The sequence below is a fragment of the Urocampus carinirostris genome, chromosome 4 (assembly GCF_059441175.1).
Source record: "Urocampus carinirostris isolate Australia breed hairy pipefish chromosome 4, RoL_Ucar_1.0, whole genome shotgun sequence".
Lineage (NCBI taxonomy): Eukaryota > Metazoa > Chordata > Actinopteri > Syngnathiformes > Syngnathidae > Urocampus > Urocampus carinirostris.
In genome coordinates, this window is record NC_142352.1 from 31534536 (window position 1) to 31548463 (window position 13928).

General features: G+C 38.5%; 1 protein-coding gene across 1 annotated transcript in view; it reads right to left on the bottom strand.

Annotated features, from left to right (window-relative positions):
* The window catches only part of LOC148367313 (uncharacterized), a 42900-nt gene that overhangs the window by 22894 nt on the left and 6078 nt on the right, over positions 1–13928 (bottom strand). The window contains exons 2-5 of the mRNA XM_088334174.1: positions 8793–8915; positions 5296–5596; positions 5117–5217; positions 490–682 (exon numbers count right to left, since the gene is read on the bottom strand). Of these exons, the coding sequence (XP_088190300.1) occupies positions 490–682; positions 5117–5217; positions 5296–5596; positions 8793–8915 (718 nt within the window). The remainder of the gene's footprint in view (positions 1–489; positions 683–5116; positions 5218–5295; positions 5597–8792; positions 8916–13928) is intronic.

Genomic DNA, 13928 nt, shown 5'->3' on the forward strand with positions numbered 1-13928 from the left:
AACAATACAAATGTAACAATTACAAACATTTATATTGTTCAAATCGATAAACCTGGAAAAGTCAAGAAACTATGATGCAATAGACAAAAGTAGTGTATGTGGTTTTTGTATGCCTTCAAAATCCAAACCAAGTCAGTAACAACCCCAACACAAGAGGAGGGTTACGTGTTGGCCTAGTGGACTATAGATTAAATTATCACTGATTCCTTAATGTTCATATTAATTCCGATTTCTTTAATCTTATTTCTTTAAGGGATTAATAAAAACAAGAGCTGCCTTTTTTATCAGAATTTTTTTGTGGAAAACACAACTTGGCACAAGCTCATTCAGACTCTAGCTACACCGGCCCCCAAGTAGCGAGTTCAAGTCCCCTGCTCTACAGTAAGTTGATTGAAAACATTTGAGAATGTAATTGGTCTCTCACTGCTTGGCGTATTCACAGTAATACAAGCGGTAAGATCTGTACCCAAAATTCATTTCAAAACTGACCTCTTGTGACGGTTTCTTTGTTGCGTCGAACTCCACAAGCCTTGCTTTTCTCTCCTCATCGGCGACGTGCAGATCCTCCTTCTCTTTTACCGCTTTGTACGTGGGTATTATACTGGTACTATGTTCTGAACTTTGCCTTTGCAAAATCCTCTGCGGACCTACGTTCTCTTGCGTCACCAAGGGCAAAGCGTCACTGTTTAGTAAAAAGAAGACCGAAACATTTACTCTATGGACCATTTACATCACTGGCTTTAATTATGAGAATCTTAAAAGATGAGTATTTTTTTAGGGGTGGTGGGGCTGGTTCTGGCTGATAGCAGACATCGGCATAGGGCCGAACCTCAGTCAATCCATACTGATGCCTGCGTAGACGAGTGTTCAGCAGATCGATCCTAATATCAAAACTATCAATACTAAATAAGTACTTCGATGGGATCGACAATATCAACAATTTCCTCAAAGGGCCCCTTGTATATGTAGATGATGCGGCCCTTCTCTCTCTCACCTAGCGCTTTCGCACACTCTAACTTTATGCCTGCTTTTGTTACTGACCGGCAAACTTTTAGCACCTTGCCTTACCTAGCCTGCTGCTGCATCTGGCCTACAAGGCACAAGAGAGGGCCAAATCTACATGTGTACCCTTATCACAAGCTAAATATGACAGAGGCAAAGTGGAAGAGCAGTGTGGTGTGGAATTTTAAGGCCTAGCGTTGCCAAATGGCAACATAACAGTTACCACCCCTCGAACATCTTTCAATGTTTTTGTTTTTCAAAGACATTATTTACTGTACTTTTACAATGGATCTTCTTGTACCTGCCATGAATGTCATGGGACAGTGTTTGTGTTTATAAGTCAAGCTCTCTGGCGCTGAAGTCATAAACCCTACAAACCGTATGAACCTCAACTTGCCTTGGATTATATTTGTCACATTCAGGTAAGTGATTTAGTTATGATTAGAATGTCTAGATGCATGTTGTACTTAATTCAGTTTCCATTAAATACATACATCAAATGTTATTTTTAGAGACTGAAATGGCCAGACAAGTGGAATGCTTTTGAGATGCAATTTGAATTATTTGGGAAGGGAAGATGAATGCAACTGTTGGAATTAGGGGTGTGCAAACAGGATTGGTACATTGGTATGTCAATATATGTTTTACTGCTTCCATTTCAGAATGCTATTAGCAGAAAAAAGGTCATAACATTAGTGTGCAGGATGTGATGTCTGCTATCTGAGATAGTGACAGTGACTTTGAGATGGGAATAGACAGTGATAAGAGTGATGACAATGCATTGTTTGAGTGTAAATTTTTTTCAGATTTGTAGTAATATTTTGTCTTGTATCTTTATTTACTTTTTATATGTATATTGATTGATTCTGTTCTAATTAGGTAAACAAATTAAGAAAGAGAAGACGGCCTGATGAGAGTGGGACGCCATCCTAAAAGCCATGTGCACGACCGAACAAGTCATGTGGATATCCTCCATTGGATGTCCCCAAGGACCTAATGGTACATTCCCCACTGAAAACCGATAAAGGACACCGCAGGCAAAGGGTACCCCAGCCTTCAGTGTTGCAAATGAAATGTTCGCCTTTGCCTCACAGGAGAAAATAAGTGTTTTCTAAAGTTTCACTTAAAATAAGTTAGGTAAAAAGAGCGGAGAGGAGGCCAGAACATGGCTGAACATGGGGAGTTAAAAGAACAGTTTTTCACTTTTTTGATGTATATTGTTTGACTAATGGGTGACTTAATCATAAAAAAAAATATATGATTTGATGTGTGGTTACCATTCATGTTATACATTATACGGTATTGGGCCAAGTAGGCAATCAACCCTGCAAATAAACACTTAGTTGTTCTTTATATGTGTTTAGACAAAGTGAGTACAGATACAGAAATTCTGATTACCTCAAAGCCCAATGATGCCATATGGCAAAAAAATATATATGAACTCACCAAAAAAGCTCTTTCATTTCTACATCAGAGGTCCCTTAAAGTATCTGAAAGGTCCCCAAAAATGTTTTGCAAGTGATGTCCTATATCTGGGCCTTACAGGGTTAAACAACATTTTTTATGGTATAGTGTTCCGCTACTGTGGCAAATTTATATGAACACATGAAAAAAGTTCACCTGCAGAGAGCAATGGGCTGCAACCCAAAATATAACCATGTTGATGTTCCTGAACAAAAAACCTGTAAAGCTGTCGAGCCCAAATGGCTTGTTTATCGCATTTCTCATGTTTTGGTTCGACTCTGTTGACTTTTGCTCTGTTACTGTTCAAATGTACCATGTATTCACTTGGATCGGATCGATACAAAAATTCCCGGTATCGCCCACCCATATTGGTGACAGCCCGTGGCTATGGTTTTATTTCAGAAGTACCGATATTATGCACACTAAAAAAGAATCATACTCCTATTGCCACAAAAGGTTTTAGTATACGGTAATTAAAATATCATATATATATATTTTAATGAGCAAGAAATTAGAATTTATCAGTAGAGTAAAATAATTGAAAATAGTTATTAATTTAATGTCATGTGAGAGTTGGGATACATTCTCCATTAAGATAAAGTTTTTAATTGTATCCCTTGCCCTTAGTCTTGTTTTTTTCCATTCAGTGCCTAATGAATAAGAGTGTAGCTTTTTTAATGTTTGCAATTTTAATATATTTTAAGAAAATGTAAGTACAAAATTCTTAAATTTCTTATTTGAGGCATGCTTTTCTAATCTCAGCAGGGAGTGTTTGTCACCTAGAGATAATTTTCTCAATTTGTGTCTTGAAAAAAAGAAATATAGGGAAAAATCTGAAAACAAGAAAAATAATACTTAAAAAATTGTATTCCATTTGTAAGTGTTTGTTTGATTACTCCTTCTTGAAACTGATCGCCCCACCCCTATTTTGGAATTATGTTGCTGCTGAAAATCTTTGCGAGACTTCATTCAACTATAGTTGTGATACACTCATGAGCCGAGCTTGGCAAGAGAAAAACACATATGCATAACTTTCAGCAAAATTGTAAGACAACCGTATTTGTTTCATTTTCTTCAACAACTGACCATGGGCATTATAATACGGTGCCCCATTTATGAATATTGAGTCGCAACAGGTCTCTTAATATATATATATATATATATATATATATATATATATATATATATATATATATATACACAGTGGAACCTCGGTTTTCGAACGCCACTCAGTTCGAACAAATCTGAGTCGGACCAAAAATTTCGAGAAATTCTTGCTTCAATGTTCGGTCAAAAAATCGGAGTTCGAACGCCGGTAATGCATTAGTGCGTACACTGGGATGCGATGCTGAGCAGCGTACGGGTGTAGATCTTTCTTTTCGTGACCAACTGTTATGGCGTGCGGACGTGCTTCGTTTTGCTTTCGCTTTTAATATAGGTGTACGAAGTGTTTTAGCCTCTAATTATGCCTCCGAAGAAAGTCAGTGCAAGCAGCAAAGTTGCTACAGGTGAAAAAAGAAAAGTAGTGCATACAACTATTGCATTTAAGAAAGAAATAATAGCACCACCGTCCACCTGCGCCTTCTGCTGACCACCATAAAGGTCAGAAATCCTATTCATAATTCTTTTCTTTATACTTTTTTTTATTTTTACACGTTCATGTTAGCGTAATCTGTCGTACGGAAGATTACGATAATGTGAACGTACGATTAGCCAGGGTTAGCATTATGTTTACGTTGAACATTCAGGTAAACATTCAGGGTGTTGGAACGGAGCCCAACTTTCAGGGTGTTGGAACGGAGCCCCCTTTTCAATGAACCGCTCACCACTTGTTGTGGAGACCCGGGTGCTAAATGACTTGTAAACAACCTGATTTTTTTAATTTTACACGTTCATGTTAGCGTAATCTTTCGTACAGAAGATTACGATAACGCGTACGTACGATTAGCCCGGGTTAGCTTCATGTTTACGTTAAACATTCATGGTAAACATTCAGGGTGTTGGAACGGATTAAAACGATTTACATTATTTTTAATGGGAAAAATGATTTCGGTGATCGAACAAATCGGTTTTCGAACAGGGTTCTGGAACGGATTATTCCACTGTACTTAAATATCTTACATGGTTGGATTCACTACAATCACGGATGTAAAGGGACCATGGTTGCGTATTATCATCAAATGTGATGGCTGCAAGACGACGTCTTTGGTTAGTTACCCAGGCGTTATATTGTTAGGGTATCTTGTTTTAGAGTGACCATGATGTTTCTGTGATAAGTATATTATTAAATAATATATCTTGAATCTTAAGAATATAAGCTTTCCAACGATAGGCGGCATGATGTATTTCAGTGACAGATGACACCGTACAGACACCATGTTTGTACATGTCTGAGAAACGTATTTGCTTCTCAAGAGTCTGACAGGCCAACCGAGGGCCGTCAGAACGCTTAGGGGTTAATAAAGGTCGACTGAGCTATTCGACTGTTTTGGTGAGGTTCCTAGTGTAACTCCCTATAGTCCTTTGCACCTTATGCATGGAAAATATATGACAAAAGACAATAATTCGGTGCGCCTTATAGTGCAAAAAATACAGTACATTTTCCATTATTGGTGACGCTATAACAGATTATGTGCATGGAACACGTAACCTCATCTTTCCTGCCACGGTGTAGGGTAATGTTTCTGCCGGCTTTCTTCCATCACTTGCCAAAAGCACTTTAGAACAGAAAGGAAGAGCTGCTTCTTTGTTCTAAATGTGAAATAGGAGTCAATCAGAAGATGAGTGAATAAAAACAAGGACAAACGTATTCTGAGTAGTGCAGCATACCATCAGTGGCGGGCTTCTCCTCGATTGCACGGTATGACTCCTTTGTTTTGGACCGCGGGCATCCTTCTCCTCATCCTTCTCCTCATCCTTCTCCTCTTCTTTCTCCTCATCTTTCTCCTCATCCTTTTCCTCATCCTTTAATTTCTTATGATTTTTGCCTGCTTCCTGCTTCAGTGCTGAAGGTTGTTGTGCCCCAACTATCTGTCGTACAAAATCGTAACGGTTTTCCAATCTTTGGTTCCAGTCATTGAAGCCCTCATCCGGAGCAAAGCAGCCACCAGGCTTTACATCTCCATGCGACCTGTGCAATGGCAGAGAAAAAAAAATGGAATAAAGATAAATCCAGTGGAATTTGGAGGGATTAAGTGTGGGGAAAATGTGCTTTAATAAGAAGGCTTCAATTGAGATCAAACTGTACTTTTTTTACTACATCTGCATGCTCCATGTTAGCCGTTTTCCCAGCTAAAAGGGGAGAAAATGGAATAAAATAAATATAGTCAATTATTTTACTAAATGTTTGGTGTTTTAAAATATTTAATGTCATGATGACTTTTAAGAAGTACCGGTATTTTAGCAAAATGTTATTCTTGGGAAATGTTTCTGCCCTTCATTAACCAAATGTTCACTTTTCCTGACTGGCACATAATAGAGTACATTTTAAGTATTTATATTTTGTGGGAAATTGCATTTCAATATTTTTTTTTTTGTTCAGGAAAAGCTGTATTATTTGTCCGAGTATTTTCTATATAACTTTATAAATGTATTATTCTTTTAGTGAAGAATCATAATCAGTATTCTACGATCAAAGGTTTTTCAGATTTCAAAAATATCTATTTTAATTTTACCTCAATGAAGTAGAAACATAATAAACAACTATATTAAATTTTTTACTCTGAGGTATTGACCACTGCTGCTTGCAATCCAAGCTAAAGTTTGTTTACTCGCACAACACCGAGAATTACACTGCATCATTGTTTTAAATGACAACTTCACTATCAGTAGACTGCAATTGGTGCCACCGGTCACGGAGGTCTTAACCCCTTGGGTCGTTAGGGCACGAATGAGGAGACGATTCCGGACAGCTCTCTCCTCTGCTGACGGTTCCTGTCCTAAGTTTTGGTCGTGGCAAATTGGCATAAGTCCATTCCTTTGGATTGTCGGCCTAGTTCTTCTTTTGTCTTCCTCTTTTTCTGCCCTCTTGGGGCATGCACTGATGATTTTGTGACGTGACCATACCACTGCAGATTTCATCTGGGCACAGGTGGGCTCCGATGGTGTTGTGCATTGTTTCGTTCAAAACGTGGACAATGTAGCCAATGCTAAGAAGTTTCCTGTAGCATAACATCTCCATAGCCTGGATTTTATATTCTAGCTTTGCTGTGAGAGTCCTTGTCTTGCAAGCGTAGAGGAATATGGAAGTAATCAGCGCTTGCATGAGACTGATTAGTTCTCTTATTGCAATGTTTTTGTCTCTCCAGTTTCTGGCAAGTGTGGCTTTAGTTTGAGCTTTTCTGACCCCTCCTCTGATGTGACAGCTCCAAGATATTTAAATGTGGTGACGGCCTCAAGCTCTTGGTGGTAGATGGTGATATTTGTTGTGAAACCATGGGGGTTGTTGGTCATTGCATTTGTTTCTTCCTGTACTGAATTTCATCTTATCTTGGATTGATGCTTTGTCCAGGCGACTGACCAGATCTGACTTCCTGTTCATCTCCTTGAAGTCCGGCAACATCATGAGGAAAACAGAAATTAGTGACGTTCTGTCCCACAATTCTTACTATACCTTCATGTTGGTCAAGGGCTTCGGTCAAGGAATGTGTAGAGATAATGCAGCCTTGAAGCTGTGTTAGGGTCTGACATACTTCCTACCACCAAACGGCCCTTATAATCACACACCTGTGCCCAATTATACAGAACGCTTTAAAAGGACATTAAGGAGATTTTTAACATTGCAGTGGGTCAGATAATTTTCACGGCATTTCATTCCACCACGTCGCCAGGTTTATTTGAGTTTGTTTCTGGTGTTTCTTTGTTACTTTGCTCATTACATTTTCCATTTCCAGCTTCGGTTATTTTTTTTTCTTCTAGTTTTGACTTGTCAGGTTTGTTTTTTTGAGTTGGGTTTCTTGTTTGGACATGTTATTATTTGTTTTGTGCCCTATTCTTAGTTTGCTACTAATATTTTTGTTTTCAGCACCCCTGCTTCAAGTTCCTGCCTGCCCCACATAGGTCCATCATCTCCAAAACTTTAACACACTGTCTGTGGTTCAAAACTACGCTCCATTGGATGCCATTGATCAATAACGCCCTGCGTTTCAATGGTCTGAATTAGTTTCTGGCATATGTTGTACTTTTCCATGGTGGCTAACAAGGCAGCTTGCAGTACTCTGTCTTGAAATCCACAAAGACGTGATAGAGCTTTCTCTGGCATTAATGAAACTTCTCGCGTAGGATGCGCAAATTAAAAAGTCATCCGTCAACTGCAAAATGGCTCGCTTCATTTTCCTGTGAAGCAATGTGTTCAACCCCCTAAAAGGGGCCTCTCTTGCTCGCAAAGGTACACAAGAAAAGATAATGCAACGACCTGTTTTTCAGTGCAGGGGCATCTTTCATTTCTGACATGCTATAAAAATAATTCCTGATCATTCAAATGAGTAGATGATCTTGAAATTGGCTTTATTGATCAGTTCTTTCGTTATTGCTACCAAATTTCTTCCCTCGTGTCCCCTTTATAAGACTGGGAGCGCTTGTGTCAACAATGTGTTTTATTATTTTCTTTGATTACATTTTCCTTGTCATGTAAATAAAACGTAATTTGTTAGAACCAAACATTGGGCATTATTAATTTTTGTGTCAATATTATTTTCCTTCCAGACTGATCAATTATTATCTATATCAATTAACTGAAAAATCAATAATTTAAAGCTAAAAATAAAATATGTTTTGAGTTTTGCTTCCTTCATGATCAATGCTGGAACCAATATGAGGCTATTTCGAATTGATTTGGGTGGGAAACCGTGAGCACCACCTGCTGGCCAAACCTGTATCCACCAAATTAGATTCTGAAACAAATAAATATAATTTAAAGCAATTTTCTCTACATTGTTGACATGTTGGTTTAACACAAAGCTTCTGAGAAACATTAGTCCCTCAATTAGCTAACGTTCAAAAGCCTGAACTGGGGAAACCAATTTAACAGATTCTGAATAAATTTGCCAAAATGACTAAAATACAAATAAACTGCATATGTTTGTCCCTAGATGAGTATTTTTTTTGCTCCAGATTCTACTGTATTCAACTGACGGACCCAGGAAATGTTGTCTGAAACACATTTTTAAACAATATATTGGTCTTAAACTAGGTGTGAATTTTAACTGAAATGGAGAAGCAATAGCTGAGCATTACAATAAAAAAAGATTGTGACCACTTTATGGATTTCGAAATCTTTACAATCATTTTAGCAAATAAGGAAAGAAATTAAGCGTTTTGAGCCTTACACTTCTGAAAATGTTTGCTGAGGTGCCATCAGAAATGTTTCTTCTCTCTGCCGCTCCCTGATTCTTCTCCTCCGCTCTCGCTCCACTTCTTCTGCATCCTCGAGACTTCGCTGAAACGTCACCCTGGGGAAGGCACCATACAATTGCGATTAGAACATAACTTTTATAAAGTTCAATGCAGCAAACCTTATTTAATATGGTAGCAATAAAATAAACACAAAACCTTATCTTGTTCTTAGATCATTTGATTCATTGTCTGTCTCAGGCCGTGACTTTTTTTTTTTTTTTCAAAAACTCCTCTGAATATTGACAAATGTAACATCACCCAGAGTGACTCAGTCAAAAATTTAGGTGTCATATTTGACCCCAATCTGTCCTTTCAAACGCACGGTAAGAATATTACTAGAACAGCTTTTTCCCATCTTCGCAACATTGCTAATACTCGACCTATGCTGTCCCAGTCTGATGCGGAAATTATAATTCATGTGTTTGTTACCTCCCGTCTCGATTACTGTAAAGTACTACTCTCCGGTCTCCCGAAATCCAAAATCAAGAGCCTTAAAAATGCTGCAGCGAGGATTTTAACTAAAACAAGAAAGTTTGATCACATTACCCTGATTTTAGCTAACCTGCATTGGCTCCCTGTTAGCTTAAGAAGTGATTTTAAGGTTCTTTTGGAAGTATACAAAATCATGCATGGGTTTGCTCCTTCATATCTTTCAGATTAAATTTCCACCTATGTTCCGGTCTGACACCTTCGCTCTCAAAATGCTGGTCTACAAGTTATCCTAAGAGCTAAGAAGAGAGTTAAAATGAAATTTTAGTCCACAGGGTAACTATTTATTAACAAATCAACTTTTTAGTGGTGATGAAAGTTTTCATAATGTTCAATAAATTAAGTTGGTTATCTTAATTTTTTTTGCTTGTTTTAATGCAATCCCAGTAGTTCTTACTGCCGTTTTCATTTCATGTGATTTATCATCAGGAACGCGCCTTATACATGAAAAATATTTCACAGAAGACTGTTTTTGCAGGTGCTCTGTATAATCTGGTGCACCTTATAGTCAATACAGCACTCATTAAGGTGTAGGATAGTGGGTTTTACATTCAGATTACTTGAGGACCATTGGCTTAGTCAATAAGAATATAAAACAGAATTCGCGATGCAAATCCGTTTAGTTACGAAACTGTGAAAAGAAAATTGCGATATGGTGTCACGGTTGCCATGTGGCGTCGGCTGCGGTTCGTTGATGGATGGGCTTCCCTTCTATTTAAGCTCAGTGCAGCTCACTCACCCTTTGTCAGTCCGTCAACGAACCCCTGCACCCGCAAAACGTGGGTTTTGACTCTGTCTGATTTCCTGCTGGTTTTCTGTCCGGTATTGTTCCCGTCTATTTTGTCCTGTTTAATATCGATCTTCAGTTTTGTTCCCGTCTAGTTTGTCCTGTTTAACTTCGATATCCAGTTTTGATATCAATCCTGTCTGTCCCATCCCGTCTGGTATGGACCCCATCTGTCTGATATCTGCTCGTGTAATTGGTATCAATCTCGTCGGCTGCTGGCTTGCTGTCATTCCACGCCAGAATGCTGCCTTAAGTCTTTTGCCCAACGATCGCCGAATCACTGGCGTTTGGGTTAACGTGCATGACTGCCCCATTTCCCGTAAAATAAAAGCTTGTGTGAGAAACGTCACACATTTGGGTTCTCCTCCTATTCCGGTTCATGACTTATGGTGAATTGTACTCATGAGTCAATATTAGTGACAGTGCTGCATGTGACTTCTCTGATGGTGTCTCTTCAATTCTCACACAGTTGTGTAAATGACAGTGGCCGACTGTCAAGAGACCTCACAAATGAAAGCTAAGAAAAATTGGGATGATGACCATAAACTGTAAGTGTGACTTCTTGCAAATGAGTGCCAGTGGCATCATCTTGAAAGTGAAAGACATGTTAACCTTGACTTCAGAGTACAAAATGGAGGGCTAAAAAATACAATTTCCATCTTCCCAAAAAATCTATTCAAGCTGAATTGAGGCAAAGCACAGACAAAACTGAATTTGAATTTGAAACATAGAGACTTTAAGCATATTAAAATTTATAATGCCCCCTATTTTAGCAACAAGTTGGTTAATTGACCTGCCATGCATGTCTTTGAAATGTGGGTGGAAACCGGTGTCCCCGGAGGAAACCCACGCAAGCACAGGGAGAACATGCAAACTCCGCCTCGGGAAGCCGGTAGCTGGAATTGCAGTAACCACCAAGCCGCCACAAGGTTTCATGAAAAAAAAAAAAACATTTTATGGAGGTCTACAAAGGAACAAGTATGGCACCGAAACAACGTCATTTTTCAAATTTGTAGTAGTTTTTATGTTTACTTTCTGTTCACGAGGCCGAATTAAATAGCCCGGGGGCCGTATGTGGAATAGTTTGCCCAACTATAGCGTCTCTGACTGGAAACAAATCCTAGGCACTTTGTCAAACAAATCAAGCATTTTATTTTTTGGGGTTGGTGGTATTTTAAAAAATATTTTTTGAAAATGTAACTGATTATTTTCCCACGTAGCTTAAACCATTTGGATACAAAATTGAATTCCTTATGCACAGGTTGGTTTATGACTAAACAGTAGTAATAGATAGATAGATAGATAGATAGATAGATAGATAGATAGATAGATAGATAGATAGATAGATAGATAGATAGATAGATAGATAGATAGATAGATAGATAGATAGATAGATAGATAGATAGATAGATAGATAGATAGATAGATACTTTATTCATCCCCTAAGGGAAATTCACATTTATAATACATAATTTATAATAATTTATAATACAGCATATATGCACGTATTTGTATGTAGATAAATAAAGACATTGATTAAAAATGTTTTGTTTTTTTTCGTTAACCTATGTAAGATGAGCATTGCTAAACAAGGGTTTAAATAGAAGACAACAACCTGAGGAACAGTTTGTAAACAATAATCTGTTTTGGGGTTTAAACACCATTTTAGTAAATATTATTCATAAAAATGTTCTGTCTTTTTAGGATATAATGGTCAGAGGATAATTCTTTAATACATTCAACTGCTCTTATGAACACTATGTGCCCTCAATTTTTTTTTCTTGGGACCTACTATGCTCAGTAGCCTAGATGGTAAGGCGCCCGCTTTGAGACTGGGAGGTTCGGGTTCGCGCCCCGGCCGAGTCATTCCTAAGACTTAAAAAGTGGTCGGCGGCGCCCTCTCTTGGCTGCGGCTGCATCGGGTCAGATGCAATCGACATTTCGTTCTGTGTACATTGTTACACAGAATGACAATACAAGGAAATTATTATATTATTATTATATTATTATGGTCAAAAAAAGGAAATAGAACAAACCTAATCACAATCAAATGAGATGCGGTCCCTCTAAAACACAATCAGGACAGCACCAATTGACTGAACAAGGAGAAGAGATTGACAGGCCATTGTTGTCATCTACTGTTGAGTGTAATTGAACCTCAGTTTTTTTCTTCTTGGTAGCATTTTTTTGCCAAGTAAAATGCCCATAAAAGTGGGTCGTGACCCACCAGTTGAGAAACATTACTCTGGACTGCCCTAATATGAGAACCACTAATATAAACCACTTCGCCAACTGCTTTACCTATGATTCCGTTGACTGCAGCCAACAAAATCAAGTACAAATGCAAATTGTGGAAATTAGGGTATTATTCATTCTAATATGCATCATACTTTCCATCATCATGATTGCAGGAGTAAGAGAGGACTTCTACCTAAAAGACGCTAACCGTAAAGCACACACCTACACACACACGTGCACACCCTCACGCACATGCACGCACAAAGAATTTTGCTGCCTTTACAAGGATTGTGCAGCCGAATATCATTTGTGCGTGGGTGGGTGCACTTTTAGTGCAGCTTAGTGGGAGTTGGGGTCTCCTGCCAGATGATGTCATTGCCATAAGGGAAATTGCAACTATAAAACGCCATTGAACTGAGAACAGATTGAAGTGATGTCACACTTTTTCCGCCCATAACTGAGGATCCGGAAAAAAACCCCCACAGATAATGGAAACCATAGGGCCTGTTTTTCTAAATCTCACATCAGTAAGTAAGTCGTCAACTTTGGGATCATCGAGCATTGCTTTAAAGGCACACAGTGTAACATTTACTGCCTCCTAGTGGTACAAAAACATTCAGTAAAAATGAAAACACTGATTTGAATTTTAGGCAAAATCACATGCACTATCATACGGGTGTTATTTTTTATACATATAATAAAATATTTCGAGAAATCTTCATTTATTTTACACAGTGGAATCCCTACTTTGAAGTCTCTGCCATGTTTATCTGGCATCTTGCTGCTACAATCTGCTCTTGGCACTGGTTTTCATTCAGATTAGACGATACAGGGCCTCCTAGTGGTCAAATATTACACACTGGGGCTTTAATCAAAATGATTTCGTGCATTTCTATTTGTTTTTTGCACATTTGGTGAAGAATTATTTTTGCATGCATTATCAAAGTTTAAAAGGATACAGCAGTTCCCCGCTAACTTTTGGAACAGTGAGTTCATGAGGTCATTGAGACAATCGCATTTTCAGATCACCTGCTCTATCTTTACTGGGAATGGATGTTTTTGGTCTGTATGAGTTTCACTCATAAATTGTATTCCCCAATGATGTGCGGTGAATTTCGTGTCCAATGAGTAGGGGTGGGCGGATCAATCCAAATATCGATTTTATCGATACTTAGGGCCCGGTCACACAGCCGTTTGCGTCTGTATCGCGGACAACATTTCGCGAAATTTTTTGCCCGTGGTTGCCCGCGGTAGAAAATGCGCAAAATTGGCCAACCCGCTGTTCATCTGTGGTATGCCCGCAAAACAGACGCCGGCGACTGTTCCGCTTCCTCATCGCGTCAGTTCTACGTCATTTCCGCGTGTGGACCACGGGTATAAAAGCTGCCGAGCCGGGCTGTAGAAATCATAACCGCTCAAGACACAGTCCCGTGAAGATCAAGATTTCAAGCTATGGCACCGAAGAAGCCAATATGTTATTATTGTAATAGTTTTTCATTTTGATTTTATTATCTTGTTATGAAATGAAAAGAAATGTCAAGAAATAAAAATGGAT